The 17,611-nt window shown below is 39.0% G+C and overlaps 1 protein-coding gene across 15 annotated transcripts in view; it reads left to right on the forward strand.

Moving 5' to 3' along the window:
* SOX5 (SRY-box transcription factor 5) overlaps positions 1 to 17,611 on the forward strand; it is a 649,313-nt gene that overhangs the window by 531,713 nt on the left and 99,989 nt on the right. For 10 of the 15 annotated variants that reach the window (XM_069806597.1, XM_069806598.1, XM_069806600.1 and 7 more), the window contains one exon: positions 15,200 to 15,323. In XM_069806597.1, the coding sequence (XP_069662698.1) occupies positions 15,200 to 15,323 (124 nt within the window). The remainder of the gene's footprint in view (positions 1 to 15,199; positions 15,324 to 17,611) is intronic. The other 5 variants (XM_069806605.1, XM_069806596.1, XM_069806606.1 and 2 more) reach the window with 1 other exon arrangement.

Raw genomic sequence — 17,611 nt, forward strand, 5'->3', positions numbered from 1 at the left:
AAGTGGTGCTTGGCACTGAGGTGACTAAGCACCACATTATTGCCTGAGCCTGGGTCTGTCTCGAAGTATTGTTAAATTTGTTGCGTCAGGACATTCTGCCGTGCAGCCCTAGGGGACCCTAAGAAAGGCATTTGCAGGCAGGAACTTGAAATAAGCACAGCCTCAGTGTAATTGTAGCCAAACGGTTCCACAGAAGGAGTGTCTGTCTGTGGAGTCTGAGTGTCCAGCTGTTCGGAGGAGGATTACGAGGGCTTTAATGGAGAGCACAGATGGAATCAGTACTATTGTCCGGAGTATTCTGGGGCAGAGGCTAAAGTGTGAAGGATGATCAGTGGAGAGCTGATTGGAAAGGGGAAAAAAAAAAAGCAAGAGAGAAAGAAGGGGAAAAAAATCCCCTTGTTCTCTAAAAAGCAGAGGGATTGATGCTGTCCAATGGTGAGGGTGCAGAGGAAATAGTTCCCAAAGCTTGCTTTCATGGTTAGCAGGCATTGTAAAGATGGCACAGGTCATGTGTTGTGTGCAGCTGTTTAGAGGTTCTTACAGAACTGTTAGAGACTTAGCAAGGCCCATTATTCAAGGCACTAAGGCAGTTTTACTGGATATGGACTACTGCAATTGTATAAGCTCTCCATTGTGTGAGTACTAATTTAGAGTGCTACCATAAGCCAGCCATACAATCCATGCTTCCCATGAATGAATGAGTCATCTTGATGAAAAGGCTCAGAGCACACAGCTCTGACTTTTAGTCTTAAAGGGACCTGATGTGTTCAGAATGGATCACATTTTAATGAACAAACTTGCTGGCAAAACATTTTGGGGTTGAACTGCTAAAATAATCCATTTCTTTTTGGAGAAAGGTACTGTTCCCAAAGACTTTAGATAGGTTTTCATTTGCCTTACCACATGTTAGATGTATTTGTAGTTACTGATTTGTTATGGGATATTAAAGTGTTACTAATGTGCTTGTATAAACATAACAGGTTTCAAGGCCACTCGGTAAGCCAGCAATTTATGTCCTAAATCATTCCTTTAGGTGCCAAGGAGCCCCATGATTGTTTTATTCAAAACCATTTGGCTGCAGGAATGCAGCTGTTTTTCGTTAATGATGTCCATGCACATACACAAGCAATGTGTTGTTGTATAGAACTGCTGTCTTTTTATTTCCTTGCCTGCGAAGAATATGAGAACAGGATTAGGACCTCTAACGTAGTTGCAACATTGTTTGGTAAAGTAATTTTCCGTAGAATTCTTACCTGGATGGCTTAGGGTCACATCAAAAAAAAGGATTTACTCTCTGGTAACAGGACTTAGATAGCCTTTGGGAACATCTGAATTGAGGGACCCAAGAACGCTTCCCGAGTTCATCTGCGCATCCTGTCCAGCCGTCATTCAGACAGACCCTCTAAGAGCCTCCGTTCAGATATGAGATCTGAAGCTTTGGGGGCATCTAAATGTACAACAGCACCTGCTGATGTGATCCGAGAGTTTTCTGTCTTTCTCCTCCTGTGCGTACCCTGAAACTGCTCTGGTCTAAACACCTAAATGCTGAGCTCCTGCCTAAGGGCCATCGCAGTCCAGAAACACGGCAGAGCAGCGTTGGCATCACCTGAAAGGCTCAACCAAGAGGCATGGTGCCTGAAGCACAGTGACAGGATTGTACAGTGTAGCTGTTTCCTTTCCAACATACAGCAGTTAAAGAAGGGATAGTCCTTCCTTTTCTTTTTGTGCAGTAGCCTGGTGAAAGCTTAGCAGTTGCCGAAAAAACGGACAGAACTTCTGTTTCCTTAAAGCAACTCACGTTGTGTATCCCACGTCTCGGGAGAGACAAGGCCTTTCCCCACCCCTGCTGAAACTGGGCTTCAAGCAGAAAGAGACATTCTGTTCATCTCATAAATGGAGCAAAAAAAGAAGTGTCATAGCTCAGTGTCCTGCTGCTGCTGACATTTGAGCCTGGGTTCTGGTCCACTGATGCCTTGTGGGTTTTTTTTAATTAAAGTTATTTTTTTAAATGAAGTTATTTCTGCCAAGTACTATTGGGGTCAATTTGTATTGACTTCAGCAGAGCAAGGACTCAACACAAAGTTCCTACACGTCAAATTTTGTCCTTAAGAGAAAATAATGATTATTACAAAGTCCCTTTTCTGAGCTGAATACTACTTAAAAGCTAAAGGCATTTAAAAAAATCAAATATCACTTTAAGTTTTCATCATGTTTACTGCTAGTTTCCTTTTTGATCTCTCTTACTATCAAACTAAGTTTATTGAGTCAGCTTTGTTTAATTAGTTTAATTTTACTTGTTCAGCAGCATTGCCGGAGTTGTACCTTTCAGATTCACGGCTCTGAATGAAAATATTCCCTGTGACTGGCAAAACAAAACCAAAAAAAGTGGAAAAGGAATTATTAAAATGTTTTTATTTGCTTAGGTAAAATGCTTCCAGAAGTGAAATTTGGAGCACAAAATACATAAGGATCCTGATACTTAGTTATCTAACTTAAATCTGTTCTTACTCAAGTGTCAGAACTTTCATTCGCTTTATTGTGAATCAGGTCTACCACACAAAGCGTGTTAAGTATTAGTGCCTAAATTAAAAAAAAAAAAAAAAAAGGCGCCCACTTCCAATAAACATTTGCAAAATTGTTTACCTGGCAAAAATATGGGGGGTGTCAAATAAATATGCATATCCTCAGTCCTGCCAGTGAGTGAGTGAAGACTACTCAAGGGCTTTTCCCACTCTCCCTTCAACCAAACTCAGTGGCATCAAGTGCTGTCATGTTGTATGACTTGATGAGAGCCATGAGGTTCATCAGTTCCCACCATTACATTGGATCTGCAGCTGTCCCATATTAGCATAAAATAAAATTGCTGATTTGCATTAGTGAACCTTAGTAAGCTCCTGATTTTCAGTTGCACCAAGCATCCAGCCCCAGAGACTGTGTTCTGGATTAAAACTTTGTTCTCCGTCTCAAATGGTGCTTAAAGAGATCTCAGGAGTACTTTAGGGCCAGCAGTGTTTTGGTATAAACAGTACTAGGAATAAATCAATTGATCAGAAAATTCCTTTTATTGCTAAAGAGAAATGGATGGCTGAAGAGCAGAGTTTAAAAATGAAACCTGAATGGCCATGGTTTATACTTAGACTAGAGTAGATGGATAATATCACTGTAGTATTTTCAGAGCATTTTACAGTGCTCCGTTGTATCCCCCTCTCCCAGACACATCACATCTACCTTTCTCTTTAGTATGCAAATGCACAATTAAAAGCATTCAACAGATAGAGATGAATAAGCTAATACAGTGTGCTGCTGGTAATTTATTTTCATTAACTGGGAGTACGTGAAAGTACCCCAAAGAGCAAAGAGATGCTGGAAAGTTGTAGTAGATAAGAATCTACTGACTGCCTTTATGTAAGACAATAGATCTTGTGAATATTCTGCTTCCTCTCCAGGCAGTGAGCTAGTATGGTTAACCAAAATTGTTGAGTAATTGTTCTGTGGTTGAGAACAAAATGCTGAATTAAACTGTTCCCAGCACAATAATTGTGTGATTACAGCATTTATGTTGCTGGCCAAAAGAACAGTCATTAGGTTTGGAAGACTTACCAAAACCACAGGCACAGAAAAAAAATGCAAATCACATGTAAATTGTCCTTTAATACCTATAGTGGCTTAAAAATTGAACTAGGAGTATGGTATGTGTCTATTTAAAGGCAGTCAAGCCAGAAAAAATGATTGTACATTCAAGAACTACTTCAGACTAGGAAGAAAATACCCAAAGATTATTAATTTTCATTATGTTGTACTTTTCCCCCCTCTTGTGAGATCCTGCACTTAATCTATTATGCGTGTATTCTGCTTTGTGAATGCTATTATATTTTTCCCCACTGCATACCAATCAGATATTGTCTGGGAGTTGTAAGGTAGGTAGGGCTCCCACACCTAACGAAATCTTGGGCCAAGCTGATTCAAAGAGCAATATACAGGGGAGGCAGGCAGCAAATGTTTATCTGATTGCTGTAATCCACCAGTAAAATTAAAAACTGATTTATGACGATAGGTGCTCTTGTGAGGTAGACAATTTTCTTCTCCATTGCATGGTCCATACCTAGAAGTGCCAAAGAAACAACTACATTTAGTCTTTCTTTTTTTTTCTCCTGTTGTTTTTCTTCATATTTTTAATAATAAAGGGGGTGGAGGAAGGCAAGGAAGAACTGAAGGAGACAGCAGACTAAAAAAAAGACAAAATGTTTAGGGCAATCAAAGTTTTTGTGCCTGCAATTCAGTGCAGTAACAAGCTATTCAGTGCAGTAACAAGCTGCAGGATTTGGGTAGCTGGCTACCTGGCTGTACACAGAAATCAGATGATGAGATGTCTAAACTTTCTCACTGTATCTACAGTTAAATGTGCTTTAACTGTATTGCTGTCACCAAGTCGTAGGCACAAAATGAGAGACTGTCTTCAGTCCTATTCAAAAAATGTTCCCAAACAAAACTTGTGAAAAACATTTTCGTATGAGGATTTTGGTAACAAGGGAGAAAAAAACCATCAGGACGTGAATGGAAGAGTGGCTATGTATCTATTTAAATAGTCTTTCTTCTGCAGCTTGAATCCATTTCACTTTTAAAATTGAACTTTTGATGGTAAAACTGAAGTCTATTGAGGAACAGTTCCCCTGGCAAAAGGGACAGTCAGAAACAAGTCTGAACAGCTGAAAGATTGAAAAGAGGTCTTTATTGTGCATTTCCCTGGGCAGTAATTAGCGGCTATCCAATACTAGAAATGTGTTTTCCGCAGAGGTTTCTACTAACATTTGGTCTTAGTTTTCCTGGCCATTTGTCCATCATGTTTAAGTTCAGGGGGTTTTAAGATCATGTAGAAAGCAATAAAACTCAATATAAAATAATAATGATAATAATAATATTGTCTTCAGGAAAGAATTACATTGAGTTGTTGTAGCAACTAGTGCTCTGAAATTGATGTCACTGGAGACCAGACATATACTGAAACATGTATCTGATTTAATAATAATAAAATTGGGGAAAAGAGGGGGCATTCCAAGGGTTTAACCAGTGGATTTAAGTCTAAGGTTTTCTGAGCAGACCCAATTCTGCCAAAGTCTACACTGATCACTCCGTGAAGAATGTTTCTTTCCGTGTACTGTATTAGATTGTATACGGTTTTTATTAACTATGTGCCTTAACCTTTCAATTTAAAGAAAGAAAGGCAAGGTACAGACTTCTAGTGCAGAATTTGCTTTACGAGTCCTTTATGTCTATTTTTTCTCTCTCTTTCTACATAGTATGATTTTAAGTGGATGACTTTGATAAGACTTTCATGTTTGTTTATACCATTGCACTATTCAGCAGCTGAATGGGTTTTGAATTTCTGCCCACTACATGATATTAAATAACCCCTGTTTCTTGCCCACCGCCTACACATTAAAATTGTTGTGTTTGTTTTAATTAATGATATCCCACTTGTCAAAGAGATACTGAGTGAAAAACACATCTTGAAATCTTAGGGGTTTGTTTGAAAGAATACCCCTTCCTCTCTATATAGTAATATTACCTTAAATCATATTAAGGAAATTGGCACCAAAAAACCCAAACCAAAACAAGAAGTAGTTATTATAAGGCAGAATTCTGATGATCTCCTTGTCTTCTGTGTCAACTAATTTGAGTAAGCAAGATTTCTGCGTTAAGGGTTATGAAAGTAGAATTGTTTCATATTAGTTGATGAGACTTAAATATTTTACTGTAATTATGTATAGAATCGTTACAAGCAATGTGTCATGGGTGACTCATAATGAGTGGCAGTGGAAGAGTTGAAATAGAAGTCCAGATTGTGGTGATAAAGAGCATTAGAGGGGGAAGTATCACTTCAGGAACAGAGGAAAGCTTTGGGGAGCTATCAGCTCCTGTGACTGGTACCTACCATGCCTACTGGAGTGGGGATGAAGGGAGACCAGGGTGAGAGATGGGCTTGCCTTGCAAACCTTTTACTTTTCACTGAAGTACCACAGCATACCCACTTCCTTCATACTTCATCCTCTCTTACTTTGTGCTCCCCTATTTCATCAAGCAGTGTTTGAGTACTACTCTTGATTCATAGCTTTTCTCCAGGAGCTCCGCAGGGTCGTTAATAAAATAATGAGTCTCTTAAAGAAGGCAGGCCACTATTAGTAGTTCAGGCCTTAGATACTGATCTATTCATGAATTTGGACTTTACCATTGTGTCAAAAATGAGGTCATGCCACTTGCCTTCATCTATACACCATCTTAAATACAGCGGTTTCCATATTAGAACTGTTCTCCCTGTTTCAGAGGTTAAAAAATTCTTTTTTTGGAACAGTAGACAGGAAAAATATTACTACAATTTATACCTCAAAATTATTAGTTACTGGTGTTTGAATATGTTATGGAAAAATCAACAATGGGTAAAGGGGGAGGTGTAGCAAATGGCCTTAACACAGATGCCTTTGAATAACTTCATATGACAAAAAATACCAGTCAGCCTTGCTTAAGTATAATGGCATCAGCCTTGCTCTTGCCACCCACTTCCGGATCCTTTTGGGAAAATGCACTAAAGACATCTTGAGCGAGTAGGTTTATACCCCGAAAGCTGCATCACTTCAGTCTACATAGGGGTAGGAACCACAATTAGAATAAATATGTTTCTTTACCTAAGCTTCATTCTTAACCTGAAAACCATCTTGGGCAGGTTTATAGCCAAGCCTTTTATGGTCCTGTTTGCACCCTTTGCATGAAAACATTCACAACAGTGCTTTGGTGTCAGGATGAGCCCAAAGGCACCTCAAAAGGGCTGAAGAGATAGCAACTTGGGGCGTTTCTCCTAGCTCACAGAATTTATCTGTCAAAAAGGAGCCAGACCTGCTGCCTGTGATGGTGTGTAACACTACAATTTATTTCCTTACCTGAATCTGTTGACTTCCAACATTCACAGAAGTTGCTCTTGAAAAGTCAGTTTTGGATGATTCCTCTTCCTCTTCTCCGTGCTGCCCCCGCCACGTCCCATGCTAGTGCTGAGCCTTGCTTTCCGTTCCTACTTTTTTTTGTAGTCGACCCATTGATTAATAATGTCAAGATTTGCAGAGTCAACCTTGTATATGTTTAAAAACCTGTGTGCTCTTAAAGGAAAAGTCCTCTAGATTCTGCACACCTCTTCTGACTCTTGCACCTATCACTCTTATTTCTAACAGCCTCAGATAGAAACGGCCCCCGTTTAACACAGAGCTGACACAAACTGTCCTATTTGCGCTTCCCTGCTTCCTCTGCAGCAGTAGTTAATTCCACACCTTCTTTCCAGAGCTCTTTGGACAGCAGTCTACAATACTGTTGCACAAAGACTTTTGATCTGGTAAAATGTGAGCATTGGGTGTGCCAAAGAAGTGACTTTGAAAAGAAAGAGCTGGGTTAGCACACACGCACAAAACCCAGCCACTTCAGTCTCTTTGAACAGAATGTGGAAAATCAAAAGGAAAAAGTATACGGGTGACTTCTGGAAGGCTGATACGAACAATGACAAGGGGAGTATACTTATTTTTGTCTCTGATTCTCTGTGGCATGTACAAAACCCTCCATAGTTAATTGTAATTTGAATAACTGAACCAATATGTAATAGATCAGCTAACTGTAGAAAACAGGATGCATGTGCGGCTCAAGAAATTATCCTACATGCTGTCTTTTAAAACACATCAGGAAATCTCACACCTGTTTTCTTTTCACTGACAAATGTTTCACTCTATAGCTTGCTGCTAAAGTGATCAGCACAGGTCCAGACTTCATTGGGAAAAGCATCAAGCATCTGGGAACTGTGTGCTCCATCATACACAGTGAGGTAGCATCGGTCATTGGTGTAAGTTCATAGATTTTCCAATTTGAAGGGAGTGACTTTGCAGATTAACTCTTGTTACATGACAGTTATATTTAAGAGCAAGTTGCTATTAGTCAGCAAAAATGCAAACAGAGGACAACATACCATATAAATGAGCAGTTTGACAGCCACAGGTTTGTGGCAGGTCTCCGCTATAGTCCTGGCTTATTCTTCTAGGGAGGATACTAACATTTAAACAAGGCACCTAGGTGCTTTGAAGCTATGGCGTGAGAAACACAGTATTTGCGTGGATATTAAGTAAGGTGAAATAAGTCCGTTTGGTCCAAACACTGGTCATCATACCTCAAAAGCCAATTTTGTATCCTCTGCTAACTTTAACCTCTTCATGAAACTAATGGCTCAATCAACCAAACAATGGATCTTTTTCTTCTATAAAAAGGAAAGAGCAAACTATTCTGAGTGTTGCTCTTGAGCTTGGATTAGAAAGGGCTCTTCTGAGAGGAGCTGTTACCTGAATTACAGTATCTTGCTCTGAAAGTCCTGGTTTTGCCAGAGAACCCCACGCGCTGGGGTGGTGTATAGTCTGTAGCAGTCATTCCTGCATGAACTGTTAGGCTTTTGACTTAAGACAGCTACGTATTGGAATGAATTCCAGTTTATGTTCTTTTTATTTCAGGTAGCCTCTTCCTTTTCAGTTAGGCTATTTGTTCAAATGCCTTTGTGGCAGAATTGACCTGTAGATAACTTACATGCTAAGTGGCACAAGCATGAATACTTATTACATGTCATCGCAAATGGGAAAAAGTCATCTTAGTGCTTTTCTCTCCTCTGTATGTTTTTTCTATACCAAATCAAATATAAAAGAAGTGTTCTAAAGTTCTTTATTTTAGTTACATAAATGAATAAGTAATACTGCTTTTTCCTTTGGAAGTATCCAAGAGGTGTTCCTTAATGCAAAAGGTCCTTTTGGCTTACGTCCTTCACATTGCTGCTGGAGGTGTTTGTCTCTCACCAGCGCATTTTGTTCTGCAGTATGAGTTGGAGGAGGGAAGCCTTTGGAAGCAAGTTTTTGACATAGAAGCAGCTACTGTCTGTATTATTTGGCAGTTCAAGGCACTTCTCTGCACTTGTGTGTTCATTTAGTAGTACTTACAGACTTCATGATGAGATGAAGTTGAGATGGATTCTGGTAGTGACACCTGAATTCTCTTGCAGGACTGAGCAAAGACAGGTGGTTTTCAGCCTGAAAAGCCTTGCTTTTTTAAAATGAAAAATGTTTATGTCATTCTCTGAGATGTGTTTCAGTTTTCCTGAAAGTTTGTTCCTTGTGTTTTCCATGAGCCAAGCTGCGTATATCAACCTGTTAAGGATTGTTTCCATATTCCATCAAACTAATAATTTTTTCCACACTATCACTCCAAATAGAGCTCTCCTCTGCTAAAGGAGTTGTAATGGAGGGGTGGAAGTGTCTCTTTAAATAGCCTTTTTTATTCTTCTTAAAAGATTGCCACTATAAGAGCATGTTTTTCTATGATCAGTGTCACTGTTTGCAAACAATTATGAACAGTGAGGTGCTACTATTGAGTGAACTGAGGTGTTCAGACAGGATGAATTTTTATAAGTACTGGTATGAATTGTATAAGCCTCTTATGCAGCAAAGGGAAGAATAATATTCAGGGCCCAAATTATCCACTGCAGAAGAATTTTCAGGTAGAGATTAGGAAGAAAAAATCTTCACAAAATCCTTTGTCGGGATCCCCTGTACTAGTATGTCTGGCAGAGGAGTGAGCTGCTCCTCAGTAGTAAAAGCAAAGCGTTAGGTTAGAACATGGGGTGGAATGGGTGTGCTGTCTGTCTCATCAGTGTCCTCCTCTCTGCATCTCTGCTTCTTGGCATCCACCTTTTGTTTTGTGTCTCAAGCACTCACGAAGCACCCCATAAAAAGCCACCTCAAACTCAGCAGGAGAGTGATCATTGCATTACCCGGATAGGCAAGGCTCCCTGCCATGTACATTTAGGACACACTTAGGTAGGAGAAGAGAATGAGGAGAACAACATTTTCTTTTCTTATTTTAAACGTCACTGTAAGGGAAAATAGCAGATTGTAGTTATATGAGGACATATATTTTTATTTCCCTTAAGATAGACGTGGGGGGGTGTGAGGGAGAGAGAAAGAGATGGCCAACAGATACGCTAATTAAAGAATCCGGTCCTTCAGCATAGTGTGCGCCACCATGAGCCAAGTGTTTCTGGAGGAAGGGGGACCGATGCAATTAAATATGTCATTTTTGAAGGACAGATTTATGTTATTGCATGTTAAATGTACATTACATTTTTTCATATACAGTAGAAGAGATGCTTAACTTACAAACAAGTTGCAGGCAAGAAGATATTCATACAACAGTTTGAAGTTAATAGAATCATTCATGTGCATCCACTGTTCTAGGAATGCAAAATCTGAACTTCTTTGAGGCAGCTGAGAATAACTCAAATGAAAGTAAACATTAGCCATGCTTCTACATGAAGAAGCCATGCAAGAGATCATTTCAGTAAAGATGCTCCTACAGCTCTTGAAGGGCATCTTCTAAACAGCTCGAGAGTAAAGTACTGCTCAGAGTTTTGTCAGTTTGTAGAGGAGGGGAGTGTTGCTTTTAGCAGCCGTTCTAATTCACACTGAGCAGTTCGTTACTCCGTCACCAGTCTCACCAAAATGGATAGAATTGCTTCTGAAGAACTAGAGGTGGGTGGAAAAGCAGTATTCACCCCTCCGTGGAAAGTGTTGCATATGGATGCCGGGAAATGCACTGAGGTATTTACCTTGGAGAGAGGAAAACTTACATAAAAGTTTATGCTAATAAGCATGTAATGAGCAACTGCAGAAATGAAATTGGTGGAAGTGTATAAAGATAAAATAAATAAAACTAATAGCAGCTGCTATGTTAGGGGCTTAGATTTGTTAAAAGTATGGGTTTACGCTACTTGAGAAATATTATAAGCCTGTTAGATTAAGCAAGAGTCACGTGAGGGGGAAATTGTGAACTTTTAGTTAAAGACTCTGTCAGAATGCATGGGCATAAAGGACCAAAATAAGGTCATGCATGCTATCCTGATTCTGGCATTCCCTAAGCCTTGAATGCCTAACTTTGCAACCTTAATGCTTCCTTGAACTATTTTGTCTTTGTAGCTATTTATATAGTGACCCAAAGTGCACGTGACATTTTAGAGAAAATAGAGTAGAACTATAGTTGTCAAGTGTTTGCAATCTAAATTTATATAAGTCACAGCAGGAGCTAGTAACAAACAGTAGGGGTAACTGTTAAAAACATACTGCTTAGTGCTTAGGTAGCTGTGGTAACCATAATATGTTCCTAAAAGTAGGTAGGAAACCAGAATTTAGGCAGTAATGCTACAATTATAATGAAGCTGGGAATACTGGGAACCTAGCTGTGGCTACACTGAATGCATGTCTTTGTGCAGTTGGATTTGTTATGGTCCAGTCATAAAGGACATGCACAGATTCGTGAAGATGCTGGCCCAGGCTTTAACAACTTGAACTGGTTCCAAGTTTAATAACAAATTTATTTTGGTAAGGATAAGTCATTTAAGGGCAGATTTTTCACAGACAGTGAAACAAAGATACAGTGAGGCACCTCCCAAAATCTAAAATCTCTACGGGCAACTGTGGATGTCTCAGTTTCCCACTTGGACAGTAGATATACTATTAGTTGCTGTTCTGTGCTCATGCTGGTTTTTTCATTGATAAGTTCTTTAAGGCTAGTCTCCTTTTTGGATTTTCAGTGGCAAGTATGAAGGGTCCCTGATTTTGGTTTCGGCTCTAGGTTAAACTTGGTTGCAATTTCTTCCACTCCTAAAATACTTTGCTGTTACAGAAGATGACTTACTATCCTCATTATGAATTAGAGAACCTTTATTTTCTTGGATTGTTTGAGCTCTTGTGTATCTGCTTCCTTAAGGGGAATTATTTTTCATAAACTAAATGTCAAGTGGTGTGGTTTATGTTTTTCATTGCAGCATGGGCTTCCCTCTTGCCCCAAATTACTTGTCAGAGATATGTGAATGAAAGTATGAATTCCTTGACTAGCAAATTGATTGTATAGAATATTATGGCTCTCATGACGTTTGGTTCATTTCTTTATTATTTTATGTGTGTTGTATGCCTTTTTTGTGTATACCATGCCTCTACGGTTTGTCGTGCAGTACAAGAATACTTCCGATTAATCTGATACGTGGTGACGGCATTCAAATTAAAAGAAAGATCAGGGAACTGTGTGATCAGTTGACATTGTGGCAATAGTATGTGTAGTGAAAAAACAGGTCCTTGGAAGATTGTATCTGTATCATCCAGACTAACATCATAAAGTAGATAAGAAGTTAGAAGGTGAAATTGTAGCCCATTAAATCCATTGGGAATTTTGTGAGGATTTAAACTACAATCTTCACCTTTAGGAAATTACAACTAAGAAGAGGTAATCACATAGAGAGGCTGGCAAGTGGAGAATCTTGACAGCTATGTGCATTTTGAGATTGTTAAAGATGTATTTCTTTTTATGGACATATATATGTCCATTAGCAGAAAAAATTGAATGGCCTGAAAAGTAGCTCTGATTTGCAGTCCATTATGTTCAAATTAGAAATGCAGTATCAAGAAGTTACCATCAAGAAGGTTCATCAAGTATGTAAACTACATAACAAAAAACATTTGTGAGAGATGTAACTGAAGTAGTAATAGCTTAAAAAAAAAAAGAGAGGAAAATACCCTTTGTGTAAAACTCAGAAGGAGGGCCTCTATTCTGTGCCACTTGAAACAGTTGTACCCTGGCAATTCTAGGTAATAATAATAAACATAACAAAAGTTAAGATGTAGTAGTTAAATGAGTCATAAAAATGAAGAGTCCGTAATTTGTATTGTATTGTGTCAGGTAATCGGATTAAAATTAACTGATGTTTGCACTTACTTGTATTTGGGAGAAAATGAAGTGTAGCTGTTTGAGTGGTGCTACATACGTTCCATCCTGGAATGAAAATCACATTGTTTTGACTGCGTTATTTCTGTATCCATGCAAACCATCCTCATCACTCTATAGTTCTTACCTCCACTGGGGTTGTGTCATTTGAAATTAGTGGGTATAAGGCCCCTTGGAGAGATAAAGAGGAGCAGTGATTTGAAAAAATGAAATGCAGCAGTCAGAGTTAAGAAGAAAGGGCATTTTCCTGGTAAATGTTTTCCTAAATGGGAATTTTTCAGTGTGGTGTTTTGCTCGTGTATTTGGCAGTCACTTGGAATCAAGTGCAGACTTGTGCTACATTGTGGGCTTGGCAATGACAATTTGTGTGTGTGTGGTGCTTTAGTTATATTAGCCCTGGAGGCAGAGTTAACACTTGCAGTGGGACAAGAGTATTTGCAGTCATCAGAGAACTTTGCAGTCAGCTTCAATAACATCACTCCATTTTTTTCACTTTTTTTTAACATTTTTTTTGGCAGCAAAGCTCTTAGTAGAACCATCTGTCTTTCTATTAGTGTTTTTGAGTCCTGTTTTGAAGCTTCTTTGCTTGGCAAAGTCACTTTCATCCTTGGAAACCATTTAAAAAAAAGTTCTGTGGCTTTTTGCCGAAGAAGAGTACTATGCAAAAATTCCACACGGCTGTTCATTTTTGTTCTAAAAGAATACAGTTACTTTGTCTTTGTCTTAAAAAAATAAACAAACAAAAAACCCAAACAACAACAAACAAAAAATAAACACATGAAGAAAAGGCAGATATTGGGCACTTCTAGGGTGACTGAGTGGGGATAGAGAAGAAATTACATTTTATACATTTTTTTTTTTTCTTCAGCAATCCAGTTAAAAGTACGTATGTCTTCTAGTTAACAGGATCAGAATAGAAAGGAGAATACTGAAGTAACAAAAAATGGATCGAGTTAGTTCAGTGAGTGGAGCTACATCTGCTCTAGCTTCAGTCCCAACCTTAATCTCCCAGTGCAAGAATCTCTGTCGAAAGCACTCCTGAACTCCATCCTTGCAAATTGTTTCAGGTTATAAAGATGCAGTCAGCACACAGACAGGTGTTGACAGGTCCTGGCATAAATGAAGAGGTTACCTTCCCAAATTTCATACCACTCTTCTGCCTTGTAACAGTGTTGGGTGAACCGAGACATCTCCTGGATCTTCAGGAGAGTAAATTAAAATAAAATTAAGCCAAGATGCTGTAGTCTGAACTGTGGCAACCAAGGAGCTGGCACAGGTTCTTTTGCCAGTTCTGCTATGCAGGCAGTAATGAAGGGAGTAACACCTTCTTACACCTCTGGCCAAAAAAGGTTGTCTGTCAACGCTCTTAATTCTCCTTGTTTCTTAAGGCTACAGACCACAAACTAAATTTTAGTCTTTGATAATGTATCTGTACCTCCAATGCCTTAGCTTTACAGTGCCGTTAAAAATCTAGATGACCTCTCTTAGAAAATGAGTCAGTCTCCTTTTACTGACTGATCTGGTCAGTACAATAGGGTTTTTTAATTAAAAGCAGCCATTTAACATTTTAATCTAGCAAGCTTTTTGTTTCTCATCTGTGTGAAATAGGAAGATGATGTCCATTTCTAGCAATTAACAACTCTGACAGAACTGGGTAAAAGCAATAGTATTAGACATTGTGCCATGGCCAACTTCCAGTTTTGATGACTAATTTCTGCATGTCTTAAGTCCCCTGCAGTATCCACTTACAATATAATATTTTCCATTTCCTGACTTGCATGGTTGTGTACAGTTGCTGTGCAAAGTTGAACAGCTAACACTTCAGACATGGATGTGTTTTATTTGTGAATAAAGTGTCTCAGCCTCTTTTCTTACCATTTCAGAGACTTTCTCTTTTCACATGTACGTATAAGTGCATGTATATGGGCAGAAAAATAGTACTGACTGTGCTGTATGCTACTTACGCACATGTTTGTACTTCTGTGTGTGTGTATCTGTGTTTGGGCTCAGTCAGAGTGAAAGCTACTGTCTGAGACAGAGAGATGGTTACACAGTGCAATAAAAGAGAAGAAAAACCCACCCTGCCATCTGAGAAGTGAGGCATTATGGACTGTGGGGGGGGAATAATTAATTGGGATATAGGTATGCGTTAGTGGAATCTTTCGATTTATTTTGGATTAATGTAATTCATATGAAGTGCTTTGGTAATTAAGATGAGGCTGAATAGTTGATGCTACTGGAACACCCCATTATGGAGGAGCATATTCAAACCTGACCTCTCAGATCAGAATTAAGACAAAGCGTGTAAGCAGACATTTTCCCCAGAAAAAATTCCACGTTTGATTTTCCCTCTCCTGTTCAGCAGGTCCAGGGTCAGCTGCCTCCATTAATGATTCCCGTATTCCCTCCAGACCAACGAACCCTAGCAGCAGCTGCACAGCAAGGATTCCTTCTTCCTCCTGGTTTCAGCTACAAAGCGGGATGCAGTAAGTCCTGTAGACTTTTTTAGCTGGAAGTGGGTGTAGGGCACAATTTCGTGCCAATCTGTATAAAAGTATCACCTCCCTAGCCCGATGGACAAAGCCATTAACTTGCACAGATGAGTGTAAAATACAGGATTAGTCGTTACTGTATGAGAAAAGATTGTCAGAGATGAAGTACGTGTTTCAACGTAACAGCAAAACATTTCACAGAGGAAGTTGATTTGTGCACCTTCTTTCTGACAGATCTTTTTGACAGGTGAACATGCTTATGATCACGCATACTTACATACCCCTGAAGAAAAGCTAATTGAAATTTCCCAATAAATTTCAACACTGTTGTAAGAAAATACATTTTTTTCCTGAAGCAGCCTGCTTACTATTTGTGAACCGGCGGCCTATTCTAGTCTCTTTCTTCACACAGAACTCACATTAATCTCAACAGGGGTTCTGCACAGAGATCAAAGATAGCATATGCCTTTCAGTTTGATGGACTAACACAAGCTATGAGTATATTTATGAGAGCCTAACACTAAAAAAATATAGCATCTACTTTTTTAATCCTTGAAATATTTGTATTGTTCTCTACACTCCCCAGATTTTTTTGGAAGTTTTATTTAAGCCTTCTATAGGATTTCATGTTCCTGTCAACAGGGTGATAATAAATACAAGTTAAGGAATAATCGAGGAACTCCATTTCCATGAATAGGCTTAGCTAGAGCATGAATTTCATAGACTTGTCTTCATGCATTTGTGCTTGTATAACTCTTCTGACATCAGTTTTTTACTGAGTTATCTCAGACTTGCTTGTTCTACCCTTCTCTGTTTCTAGCATGGGTGTTTAGCTTTATTATGTCCATGTCAGTGTATCCATCTGTATCATTGACTAACTCATGAATTCATCAGTTGTTTTGAGTTACTCAGCACTTGCTGCTGCAGCAGTTTCATAAAATTAGAACATAAAAAGATTCCTTTAGTTAAACTGGCTTAGCCCACACTTTCAGATTTCTTTCAGTTTCTGTAACATTGTAGATACAGTACTTGAATGTGAACTTGAGTTTCTTTGGCCACTAATCCCTTTTCCTAATATTTTACAGACTGGGACCACTACTGAAAATTACTGTTCAAAACACTTCACGTCCCTCAGCAGCTGCAGTGCCAAAGCTTAGGCTCATTCAGTTCTTCCAGTGATTTCACACTCAGTCTCTCTCAGATGGGAGAAGTAGTGATTCACATTACAGAATGTTTAACTGAAAGCCACACTGAATATGAATGCTACCATAACTGTAGGCCTGAAAAAGGTCAGGAAAGCACCCCGTTAGATATATCTGGCAGATTAAATTAGTTTCATGCTAATGAAGTCTGGTTTGGCTAGAAAGAGTTGAGGTTGGTTTTTTCCTTTCTTTTTACTGCATGTACATTAACTGTAAGACAGTCCTATAGTTCCTCACATCCATGAAGTATATATGACATTGCATGTTTGTGTAACCTTGAAAATCAAAAAGGAAAAAGAGCAAAGTTGCTGCTGCTCCTGGCAGTAAGGCTTGGAATTAACAGCATGCCAAGGTCTAGGACTGAGCAGAAGCCAGTGGAAAAAGACAGCTCTGTGTTTGGTGATTCCCTGGCATGTTTGACTGAATTTGACTGAGAAGCTGAGGAAAAGTGATAAGTAGTCCAAAGGATTTTTTCTTTTCACTCACAGTTTAGTGTAAACAAAAAAGCATGTAAGGATTTAGCAACACCTAGAAAGCTTGTAGCGATGAAAAACGTAGCTGCCTTAAAACTATAACATGTTCACATCAAGTAATGTTTTTGACAGGCCATTAAAACATATTTCTCCCACTTTTCTGCTTGCCCTTCTGTGTATCAGTCCTCTTGACAAAGATGTGGTAGATTGTAAAGCAAAGAGCTTCGGATAAAATTTTCTAAACCACCTGAGTGATTTAGGAGACTAAACCTTCATTTGAAGAGTGACAAAGACACTGGGATCTAAGTCTGAGGGATATTTAGCAAATGTTTGTATTGCAAACTTTAGTACAGTAACCTATGCTAGCTTGAACTGAACTAAGGTGGATACCAGTATAGCACTGCAACAGAGAATGTACAGCAGCTTAGTTTGCTCAGCTTCTCAGCACATTAAATGCCTAACTTTCACTGAGTTTGCTTTTGGATGCAGGGCCTTCCTATGAACTTCTGAAGACCCCACTACCAGCATCTTTTCCTGACTGCTGTTGTATGTTTTAAATTTGGCTTATGTACCTTACGAAAATGGAACCTCACTTCTACATCTTCCC

The sequence above is a fragment of the Haliaeetus albicilla genome, chromosome 19, assembly GCF_947461875.1.
Source record: "Haliaeetus albicilla chromosome 19, bHalAlb1.1, whole genome shotgun sequence".
NCBI lineage: Eukaryota > Metazoa > Chordata > Aves > Accipitriformes > Accipitridae > Haliaeetus > Haliaeetus albicilla.